The sequence below is a fragment of the Protomyctophum parallelum genome (genome assembly GCF_964188405.1).
Source record: "Protomyctophum parallelum genome assembly, chromosome: 1".
Taxonomy (NCBI): domain Eukaryota; kingdom Metazoa; phylum Chordata; class Actinopteri; order Myctophiformes; family Myctophidae; genus Protomyctophum; species Protomyctophum parallelum.
In genome coordinates this window covers 2206118-2218617 of record NC_139697.1, presented here as the reverse complement: position 1 = coordinate 2218617, position 12500 = coordinate 2206118, and the positions used below count along the sequence as shown (strand labels likewise).

At 45.5% G+C, this 12500-nt stretch overlaps 1 protein-coding gene across 1 annotated transcript in view; it reads left to right on the top strand.

Moving 5' to 3' along the window:
• Positions 1–7607: 7607 nt before the first annotated feature.
• Positions 7608–12500, top strand: part of LOC310873447 (solute carrier family 2, facilitated glucose transporter member 1-like) — a gene marked incomplete at both ends in the record, with an annotated part of 33414 nt that continues 28521 nt past the window's right edge. The window contains one exon of the mRNA XM_083785831.1: positions 7608–7736. Within this exon, the coding sequence (XP_083641957.1) occupies positions 7608–7736 (129 nt within the window). The remainder of the gene's footprint in view (positions 7737–12500) is intronic.

Here is a 12500-nt window from a genome sequence, read left to right as displayed (position 1 = left end):
GAATAGTGTTTATAGTTATCTAGTATATATCTCGTGTTGTGTTCATAGCAGACTCCTCACTCAAATGTGCACTTGCAGTTTGGGCAACTTAAGAGCAAACTCCACATGCCCCAACATTTATTTACCTGCTATAGTGTTACTTAGACTGGCATATTTGCCGATACCGATATGACCAAATAAGTGCCGATCCGATCCGTTTCCGATAACGATACAGTATCGGGACATCTCTAAATTAAACTATGCATATATATACACTATATGTGACCGGGGACAGTAAGTTTTGATATACAAGGGGCCGGTCATTTTTCAGTTCTTTTACATATTATGAAACTGCACACTGTAACCTTTCATATGATGCATTGCTCATTGAAATTGGGGGGGAAATGAAGAAGATATGACCATTTGAAACCTAGTGAATCAGAAATGTCAAAATAGAGCATTCCACCTTCAAAGATTTCAGCAGTGATCTGTGACTTTAGGGGGCGCTGTTTTCCCTTCATTCCTCCATTAGTCAACAAGCAGTGTTGCCATGTCCGCGCATTATAATTAGTTGGCCTTGTTTCTAAAGAAAAAGAATGCATAGGCCTTACTGTACAATAAGTCTACACAGTTAGAGAATGTTGTTATCTTGATAGTTTTCCTGTTATCTCTCCTTTTTTAAATAGGCTACTGTATTTATTTGGCATTTTGTAGTATGAAAAAACGATTATTTTGGGCTTGTTTTCATATACCGGGTTGCTTATTTCTCAGAACCTGGCAACCCCGCAACGATAGCTTTTATCTACATTTAGCATTATATTGATATCAATCCTGTAGCTAAAACAAGTACATATCGCACTATATTACATATCGATGTGTTCTGCGTTATTATGACCTTAATTTTCATGGCAGGTACATTCCAAAGCAACTAATAATAGCCACGTCATGGTGACAATGTTACAATGTTTACTTTAAATTAATCCAAGTCGTCTTCTTCTTCTGCTATTGGAAACAGGAAGCCATTTCAGCAGGTTCCTTTGTTCTGATTCACCAGTGCCCCTTCTGGAACATTAGCTTTAGGCGGACCGAAAATAAACACACTTTTTACAAAATACGATGGTTAATACTTCTTTCTCTGCTATTTCTGTTAGCCATTTAGTAAAAGACTAGTATTATCTTCAAAAACGATTGTGTACAAAAAAGCGGATTTTAGCGGAATTTGCATACTTTGAAAGGAAGGCTGATTTTCTGATTAGCATTGGTTAGCATTGCTTAACCCAATGGTTAAAACATTAGACATAGTGACTTGTTTAAGCAATTACAATGACTTAATGACACTAAAACGACTTTCTGATGGAATAAAAACATTCTTTAACATTCAAACTGTGTTAATGTGGCTAAAAAACGAAAACCACCAAAAAAAGAAATAAATTATATTTTGGTCAATTGTGAAATACGAACACTGCCGACTTGTGGTTGAAAATACTGGCACTGGTCACATATGTAGTGCTATGTCTACATAAATTGCTATCTAAAGCCTGACACACACCGTCTGCGACCGCCACGGCGCAGTATTGCCGCGCGCCATAGCCGCACGGCAACACCAACAGGACGCGGCGTGCTACCACGCGGCTGGGGAGTTTTGTTGACTATATTCCATTGCCACGCCCACGGATAGCCGGGTGGAGGCCGCCGCGCGGCAACATCTGGAAAATAGAAAATTCGCAATTTAAAAAAAATGCAGAGTGTGGTTGCCGCAATCGTTGATTTTGTAACCTAGTTTTCTTTTCAGCCAGTGCCAATTATCTAATGTAATCCTGGGCGCTAAACTTCCTCTGCCAACCTGGGGGGGGGGGGGGGGGGGGGGGGGGGGGCAGCGGACTGACATCATGCCTCCTTCTATGCATGAGGAGTCCAAGCTGCTTCTGAATGTCTCTCCTTATAATACAAGTGGAATCATTGTCTATCCATGTCAAGCTGGTCTATAGCAGATTTGAATGCTATATTCATTCTTTTGGGGACAACCCAGTCAAGGACCCCACTTTGAGAAGTACATAATCTCATTCTGTATCATGAAATACAATAATTCATTAATATGCATGGTTAATCTTGCACAGTTCATCCCAAACAATGAAACACAGTGTCTAACGTAGTTGCTCATGCTGTGACTGTGAGAGGACGAAGTCACCGTTCAATGAGGAAAAATGATGAGGCTCACTACCTTCAGGTTTCTCAAAATGAATAGTTGTAATGCGGTTCATCCTGCAGTTGCAGTCGGATGGTTTTCCTGCGGTTGCAGATGACTACAGTGTGCAGTTCCCACAAAGTTGCATCTACTTCAGTGTGTTTCTCAGTCTGTCAGTGATTTCTGTAGTGAAACTCCAAAAACCTATGTTACAGTGTCAGAGTGACATATCTTTAAAAACAAAAGATTGTTTTTTTTGTGGACAAAATGAAAGACTGAGAAAGACTCTGTTTGATCAAAATACATTTGACCATGTTGACTTAGTGGTCCGGGCACACTTGGCTCTAAAGTAGCTTGACAGTGCATTGTGAGTCGACTCTGCATGTGTCCTGTCCATCTAAAGGCAGAAAATCTCTCTTTCTTTCTCTCTCTCTTACTCTATCTCTCTCTTTCTGTGGACACTGGCATGCATCCACTTGAGATTGAACTGTTTTTATTTTCCTTTGCCGTTTGTAGAAGTGTAAATGTAACGTGTTACAGCAACAACGCTCATTGTTTTTTTCCTATTAACAGATCACACTTCATTCAGAAAAGGTTATGTACCGGTCGAAATTAAATATTGTAGCCGTAGATCAGAAGAGGTCCATATAAACTCAATGGAGAAAAAAGTATTTCCCCCTCCAATGTCTAAACCGGAAGAGCAACTGACCTCACGTGAATAGGGTCTATTAGGTTTCAAAGCTCACACCATAGCAATTCGGCCAATAGGAAAGCAGCTCACGTCACCAGATGGCTGAACCAGGACTCGCTTCTGGCCAATGGACGGCGACGTCGTGTGCGTGGCGGCCATCTTAGATGTAGTTTTTAAATACCAATAGCTTTCTCAATTTGCAACCGATTTTCAAATGGTTTGGTTTGTTATAAACGACAGAGACGTCCGCATTGCTTTTAGAACTTGCTTGATTCAACCACCCCGGACATGTGATTCAAATTTGACCCCCGTGATCATGCGTAAGTGATTCGGAGGGGATTTAACCCCCGAAATTCATGTTTTTGCGACAAACGGTTACATTTCTCGCATTTGCGGCGCCCCCTATGGATGAAAATGGAATTGGTTGGTTGATTGAACCACCCCGGACATGTGATTGAAATTTGGGATGGATTGGACATTCCGTTCGTGATTTATGGCATTTTTTGTGATATAGGCCCCTCCTACTAAATTCGGAAGACGATTACGGCCGAACGATACGCACTTTCAAAATTCTGCAGGAGGAGGAGCAAAAAGTGTGTTTTGAACAAAATTCAAAATGGCGGAAAATCTATCTAGACGCAAATGGGCGTGGCCTATATGGGGAGATGTGTCATGACCCAAGGAATCCAGGGAAAAATATATTTTATTTTACGACCTACGGTTCAAGAGTTATACCCCAAAAGGTAAAGTTGGCTGTTATAGCGCCACCATGAGGCCGACCGATATACTTCTAAGGTAATTAATTTGAGTAATTATTATGAATCTCTCCTCCAAGTCTTGTAAGTATAGCCCTTATGGTCTCAGAGGAAAAAATACTTGAAAGTGAGTTTTTGCATTTTCCCATTCATGTCTATGGGGAAATTTAATGCACTAATTAATTCATATCAATTAAACTATTCAACAAATGTCTTAGCAAAATACGAGCACACGATTCCCGATGTAGCCCGTCGTTTTGACATATGGCTCGAGTGCGTGCGACAAAAACTGTGGGAGGTATAACGCGCTACGAGCTTGTAGGTCTGCTATTTTTGAAAAATCGAAGAACGACTGACATTTTTTAGAATCTGATCTCAGGTCAGAATGGGTTAATCAGACCAGTGTGTGTCCAGTGGAAACCTCGTATGAATCTGATCTCAGGTCAGAATGGGTTAATCAGACCAGTGTGTGTCCCAGTGGAAACCTCGTATGAATCTGATCTCAGGTCAGAATGGGTTAAACCCTCCAATCACGAGAACACGAGAAGTCGCTACCTGGTCGCTTCACCCGTCGCTATAGGCAGCGTTGTGATCTCATCCAAATCACAAAACTTTGTGCACGCAATCTTAGCTGCATTTTTCAAGAAATTGAGGCTCACTCAGATGAGGTGATATGAGTGAGGTGATAAGGTGATGGTCTTAGGTGATGGTCTCTTAGGTGATGAGGTGATATGAGTGAGGTGAGGGACAATGTGACAGTGTGATATGAGTGAGGTGAGGGACAGTGTTTTGAGCTCACTCAGATGAGGTGATATGAGTGAGGTGAGGGACAGTGAGGTGATATGAGTGATGAGGTGAGGTATCAGATGAGGTGATATGAGTGAGGTGAGGGACAGTGTGACAGTGTGACAGTGTGACAGATGAGGTGATATGAGTGAGGTGATCGGGGACAGTGTTTTGAGCTCAATACAAATCACACCCGTGTGACGTGAGGGGAGCTCTTATCATCGTACATCATCATGACATAAAATAGACGGGTATACAGACTTCAGTTTAGACATACTATTGGTCCTACTGTCAATAGACCGACAACCTATACCCAGGGGGTCCTTTTCAAATGGGGTCTTGCCCTGATCATTGATTTTCAGGGCAAGACCTCGACCTCGTGCGTGCCGACTCGGCCCCCAGCCTGGTACCGTAGTCAAAATATGGCCCTTGAGGAAAATTAATTGGGGAATCCTGCGCTAGCCCCTCCCCCCCTGAGAGGCGCTATACGCTAGCCCCTCCCCCCCTGAGAGGCGCTATCCGCTAGCCCCCCCAGGCTTTCCTTTTAAAAGGTTTGCTTAGAGCCTAATGAAAAGTAACCGGTCGCCAGCCAAGTCTATGGACTTTAATGTTTGTTTAGGGCAGTAAATGACAACGTAAGATGTCATCTGGTTGATATAAATACTGCCCTCGCTGTGCCCCTCACTTCACACAAGTGTGATTTTGGACACAGAATCAACTGGAGTACCCAGACACCCCTTTATCATACAGGCCTGATTGGCCAACCACACCCGAAAGCTTCACATGACATCACAACACCGGATTGGTGAAGATTCACATCACAACACTGGATTGGTCAAAATTCACGTGACATCACAACACCGGATTTGGTGGAGATTTTCGTGACATCACAATAGACTATATAAGAAGGTGTAATGCGCCCAGGAAAACTCAGTCCGTCAAACTAGTTTGGTCATAATCTCAAGATTGGAGTAGAGTAGTTCTTGCACAGCGAGTTCCCCCCCACCTCTATAAGCAAAGAATCCAGAAAGATCTTTTCTACAAGACCGTGGGAAACGGGAAGAAATCGAGGGATTCCATTTTGATCCAAGGTGGTGCTCACGATGCTGCACTGGGTGCAACATTCGGATGGAGACGTGAAGAGGTTCTCCTTCGGTGCAGCCGTGACAACGGGGTGCAAGGTGTTCCTCTTTGGAGGAAGTCATCAGGATAAGGAAAAGGGAGGACATGTGGAGATGGGACCGATGGATGTGCATGTCCTGGAAATCAAAGACAGGTCTTTGGACAAGTGGACATGGTCATTAGAAAAAGTGGAGAGCAAGGCTCCCTCCAATCCTCCCTCCAATCGCATCCACCACACAGCTGTGCTTATAGACAGGACAATATACCTCTGGGGAGGATTCTCATACAATGACTTTGACAACACAGTTCATGCCTTTGATGTTGATGAACTCACATGGTCCATGGTCCAGGCTAACGGGGATCCTCCAGACGAAATGAGAGGTCATTCAGCATGCGTCTCGATGAGCACCATGTATATTTATGGAACGCTCCTCACATGGACAAATGGAATAGCTGGCCACGTATCCTCTAGGATCTATAAGTTCAACACGGCCTACAAGACCTGGTCTGTAGTTTCCACCAAAGGATATTTTAATCCACCATCTTCACAATATCACACTGCCACCATCATTGGGACAAAGATGTTTGTATTTGGGGGATATCGGAGTGCGGACGTCGATAAGAATTTTAACGAGGATGTGCATGAGGATGATTATGATGAGGAGAAGGAGGAGGAGGAGGAGGAGGAGGAGGAGGAGGAGGAGGAGGAGGAGGAGGAGGAGGATGATGATGAGGAGGAGGTGGTGAAGGAGGAGGAGGAGGATGATGATGATGATGATGAGGAGGAGGAGTCTTTTGACGAATGGTGGAAGAGGGTGAGCAAATACGGAGAAGACAGCCTTACGCCTAGTAGCAAATATGAAGAACCAGAAGATTACAAACGTCCGGGCGAAATGTACAATGACATCAGAGTGTTTGACACAGAGTTGGGCCGCTGGATTCGTACAGAAGACACAGTCTTCCCACAGTCTTCTACACAGCTCCATCCAGAAGATCACCCACAGTCTTCTACACAGCTTCTTCCAGAAGGACGCACAATACATTCAGCCTTTGCCTACAATGGAGAACTCTACATATTTGGTGGTCGCAGATGGAGTTCGTGGGACGTCTTCGAGGATTTGTGGAAGTTCAATCCAGAGACATTATCCTGGAAGAAGCTTGAGCCCACGGGGAAACGTCCATCTGGGAGACATGGGATGTGCTGTTGCATGCTGGGAGATCATCATATCCTCCTTTGTGGAGGAGAAGATGGGGAAAGGGACTGTGGCCTGGATGAGCTGTGCATCTTAGACTTACTTCCTCGTCTCAGCACACAGCGTGAGCTAGCGGTGGAACAGCAAGCGGAGGTCCAACCGGTATCAGGAAGGGTTCTGCAAGACACTGCGCCTGAATCTACAGCTACAACGACACTGAAGGAGCAGTGCTATCGTCCCAACTCTCAACTGCCTGCAGCCTGTCACGAATTTTCCAATTAACGGATACGGGACGGACATCGTTACGTATTCTAATGTCGGGTCAGGGAATATTTACAGACCTGCAGGGGTCTGGATCGGTTCATGACGCGAGCACATGACCAATGGGACAGCGCATTCGGAATTGCTAAGATACCCAACACTCCACACCCTGGAACCACCCTCAAACCACAACAAGGCTCTTCGTTCTTTTTCCATATGGGGCAAGTCATAGAACTGCCTCACATTGTCCGGTAGTTTACGAGCTTTGGGTAAACGTGTTGGATTTAGATTTCCCAAATCGTAGATTGTAGACTCATCTTTCTTGTATGGTTGCACAATACGATCTCCATTGAAATACTCATGCGCTCCATAGTCATGATCTTCTGGTTTGAACTCTCGTTGTATTGTAATCACATGATCATTGTCGATGTGAAGCAGCCTTTTCACTACAAACGTCAGTAGGTTCATTCCGTACCTCGGCTCTCGGCTCTTTGCAAATTCTACTTTTCGTAGATCTGAAATTGTGTCAAGATCTTGAACCATTGTTGCGCCTGATATACAATCTGCCAAAGCTCGACAAGTCAACGAAGGTTCCACTTAACTGTGCGACTGGCCGGTAGTAATTTAGACTGGAGATGTTGCGCTTCTTGGGCAGGGACTATGGTGGAGGATTTCAGACAGAGTGGGACAGTGGACTGGGCGAGGGACTGGTTGAAGATCCTGGTGAAGGACCCGCCGCCTTCTTCGGGTTGATGGCCCGCAGCGTACGCCCTCACCTAGTGCTCCTTCACTGTGAAGGTGGAGCTGCTGTGGACCGTGGGGTGTGACGTTGCAAAGGTCCAGATGGTCCTCAATCTTCCTCAGTAAAAATGAACAAACTCAACGGATTCAAACTGCATTCTAACTACTTAATGTTTCCGGATGTTTTAAATACTGGCCACATCAACGGATGACGTCAGTGGATGACGTCGATTGCCCATTTCACAAATATGGCCATCGCAGAGCCTTCTATATTCATTAGTGTAGATTTTCTCTAGATCACTGAATTCTACACTGTTAGACAATTTGCTGTGAATTCACAGTAAATTACTGGCTAATAATTGCCGTACTTTCACAGTAAGTTTCACAGTAATTATCTCACAGTAAATTACTGTAATTGAATTACTGTAATTTACCAGTATGTAGTACAGTTATTTACTGTGAAAGTAATTTAATTTACTGTGATTTACCAGTATGTAGTACAGTTATTTACTGTGAAAGTAATTTAATCTACTGTGATTTACCAGTATGTAGTACAGTTATTTACTGTATATATTATTACCATTACTGTGAAAGTAATGCCATTTACTGTAGATTTACATACAAGTATTGTAAAATTTACTTTTTAACTGTGATTTTACCATACATACACAAACATGCTTTGTGGATCTGCTCAATACAAAAGAAAACAAGGAATATTAATTAACTTTTTATTTAACAATTAGTTCAGTGCAACATTTCAAGGACATTTGAGGATTCCAGGTGGTCCCCAGCTAAATAGAGTTGGAAACCAAATACACCATTATAGTTCTTTAACTCTTGAGCGTAAAGTGAAAGTTTAGTTGTGAAGTTTAATTTTACAGTCTCAAGACTGTAAAATTTTAAAGAGGCTCAAATAGTAGTAGCCTCTAAACAGGCCCACTATTTATTCAGCACACACACACACAATGAGGTAGTATCCAACATTTGCCCAACATACTTTTGCACAGAACTAGCAAGGTGGACTTTTCCTTCAGTGAAAACAATCTTTAAAATTATTTAACACACACACACACACACACACACACACACACACGAATTTTCCCTCAGTGTAAACAATCTTTAAAACAAAAGATTTTTGTGCAAAGGCAAAACATAAAACCTCTGATTAAGAACACTTTGAACATACTTTGAGTTATACTCAAACAAACCACTGCTTTAAAGGAACAGACAAAACTGAACATTCTTTCATCTCACCCTTCTGACGGTTGGAACAGAGGTGAAAAGTGTCCATACACAGGGAGGTTGCCTGCACAACTTCTGACTGTGCTGTTTTAATCGGATAGGTTGGCTGATATAGGCCCCTCCCAGTAATTATACCAGCCAATTACAATGTCAAGTCATCCTTTGTGATCATGCATAAGTCATTCAAAGAGGATTTCCCCCCCAAAATCATGTTTTTGCAACAAAGGGGTATAGGCCCCTCCCAGTAATTTTGCCAGCCAATTACAATGTCAAGTCACCCTTTGTGATCATGCGTAAGTCATTCAAAGGGGATTTCCCCCCCAAAATCGTGTTTTTGCAACAAACGGGTAATTGTTTTTGCGATTGTAGCGCCCCCTATGGATGGAACTGGAATTGCTTTTGGCTCTGTGTTGATTAGGCCATCCTAAACATGTGATTCAAATTTGGGGAGGATTGGATTTCGTGATTTGTGCAATTTTTTGTAAAATAGGCCCCTCCCACTAACTTTGGAAGCTGATTACGGACGAACGATATGGAATATCGAAATTCTGACTGTGCTGTTTTCATCGGATAGGTCCCGAGATCATGTGTACTGATTTCTGTGAGATTTGGACAAAATCTGTAGGAGGAGGAGCAAAAAGTGTGTTTTGAAGAAAATGCTAATTTGCTGCAAATTGGTTCTAGACGGAAATGGGCGTGGCCTATATGGGGAGATGCGTCATGACCCAAGGAATCGAGGGGAAAAAACATTTTGATTTTACGACATACGGTTCAAGAGTTATACCCAAAAATGTAAAGTTGGCTGTTATAGCGCCACCATGAGGCCGACCGATATAGTTCTAAGGTAATTAATTTTAGTAATTATGATGAATCTCTCCTCCAAGTCTTGTAAGTATAGCCCTTACGGTCTCAGAGGAAAAAATACTTTTGCATTTTCCCATTCATGTCTATGGGGAAATTGAATTATTAACTAATTAATTCATATCAATTAAATTATCCAACAAATGTCTTAGCAAAATACAAGCACACGATTCCCGATGTAGCCCGTCGTTTTGACATATGGCTCGAGTGCGTGCGACAAAAACTGTGGGAGGTATAACGCGACAAAATAAACAGGGCACAGAAACTATAGTTTGGTTGCCCTCAGGGCAACCACACTAATAAAGTGTCACAGTTACAAGAGTCTGGTTGCCCATTCGGGCAACCACACTAATAAAGTGTCACAGTTACAAGAGTCTGGTTGCCCATTCGGGCAACCACACTAAATAGAACAGCGGTGCATCGGCGCGGCAGGCGAGGCGTTACCGCGCGCCAGCGCGCGTCGGACGCAGCCGGTGTGCGATAGGTTCATTGAAGAAAATGGAGGCGGCTGTGTCCGCCGCGCGGTGACGCATGGGGGACGCAGCCGGTGTGTGGTGGGCTTTAGTTACATAAGTTGAGCCTTTGCATATGAATGTACGGTCGTCGCGGCTAGGGCAAGTGCTATGGGCCAACCCTAACACTGGAGAGGTGGGTTTTCAGACTACGGCGGAAGTTTGGGAGTGAGTCTGCAGTTCTGATTGTAATGGGAAGTGCATTCCATAGTTTTGGAGCCAGACGGGAGAGGAGTTTGGGACGTGTGGAGTGTTGTCCTGGCATTTTTAGTGACTGCTTCCCTGCATTGGCTGATCTGAGTGCACGGGAGGGTTTGTAGGGTACGATCAGACTTGCAAGATATGGGGATGCCATACCTTTGGGTTGCTTTGAAGGCCAGTATCAGAGTTTTGTATTCTGTGCGGGCAGCGACCGGGAGCCAGTGGAGGGAGCGGAGAAGGTGAGAGACATGTGAGAAAAAGATGTGTGTATGTGTACATACTACAAACACTAAGGGCAGCAGACATGCGCATGACTGTATAACACACCACACACACACACACACACACACACACACACACACACACAAACACGAAAGGATAGAGAAAGGTCATATGACTGATAAGGCAAAAAGCATTTGAAAGTCCTTGACGGACTCACTTTGTGTGTGAGTGTGTACAGTACATCAAAAGTAGTTATCGTCAATCATGTATAAACTAAGAACGTAACAGTGGAGTATCTATGTCAACTATACATACTATACTATATTATATATTATACAATATACATGTGTACTATAAAGTGCTATGACTCACTACATGAAATGCAATTCTAGTGCTGTCTACGTAACGAGCTATAAGTCTGTCTAAAATCAGTGTTGGGGAGTAGTAAGCTACATGTAGCTGAGCTACGTAGCTGAGCTACATTTTGCTGTAGCTTGTGGTATTTTAGCTACATTCATATTTGTGTACCTCGTCAAGTAGCTCAGCTACCTTTTGGGTCATTTTTTGTAGCTTAGCTACTCAAGTTACAAGCTACAATTTTGGGCAATAACATGAAAGAAATATATTAATTTTGACCATTGGTTGCTGTGTTAATTCTTGTACTAGAACCCCCTTTGAAAAATCAAGGACTGTTCCTTTTTCTGATTGCATCTGAGGGCATATCAGCACTTGACAGCTGCCTCTAATTGGCCTCTGATTGGCCCTGGTATCACAGGGTGGGAGGGGTCTCCCAGAGGGGAGCAGGGGTCTCCTAGAGGGGAGGAGGGGTCTCCCAGAGGGGAGCAGGGTGAGGAGGGGTCTCCCAGAGGGGAGCAGGGTGAGGAGGGGTCTCCCAGAGGGGAGCAGGGTGGGAGGAGGGGTCTCCCAGAGGGGAGCAGGGTGAGGAGGGGTCTCCCAGAGGGGAGCAGGGTGAGGAGGGGTCTCCCAGAGGGGAGCAGGGTGAGGAGGGGTCTCCCAGAGGGGAGCAGGGTGGGAGGAGGGGTCTCCCAGAGGGGAGCAGGGTGAGGAGGGGTCTCCCAGAGGGGAGCAGGGTGAGGAGGGGTCTCCCAGAGGGGAGCAGGGGGAGGAGGGGTCTCCCAGAGGGGAGCAGGGTGGGGGGGTCTCCCAGAGGGGAGCAGGGGGAGGAGGGGTCTCCCAGAGGGGAGCAGGGTGAGGAGGGGTCTCCCAGAGGGGAGCAGGGTGGGGGGGTCTCCCAGAGGGGAGCAGGGGGAGGAGGGGTCTCCCAGAGGGGAGCAGGGTGGGAGGGGTCTCCCAGAGGGGAGGAGGGGTCTCCCAGAGGGGAGCAGGGTGGGAGGAGGGGTCTCCCAGAGGGGAGCAGGGTGGGGGGGTCTCCCAGGGGGGAGCAGGGTGAGGAGGGGTCTCCCAGAGGGGAGCAGGGGGAGGAGGGGTCTCCCAGAGGGGAGCAGGGGGAGGAGGGGTCTCCCAGAGGGGAGCAGGGTGAGGAGGGGTCTCCCAGAGGGGAGCAGGGTGGGGGGGTCTCCCAGAGGGGAGCAGGGGGAGGAGGGGTCTCCCAGAGGGGAGCAGGGTGGGAGGGGTCTCCCAGAGGGGAGGAGGGGTCTCCCAGAGGGGAGCAGGGTGGGAGGAGGGGTCTCCCAGAGGGGAGCAGGGTGAGGAGGGGTCTCCCAGAGGGGAGCAGGGGTCTCCCAGAGGGGAGCAGGGTGAGGAGGGGTCTCCCAGAGGGGAGCAGGG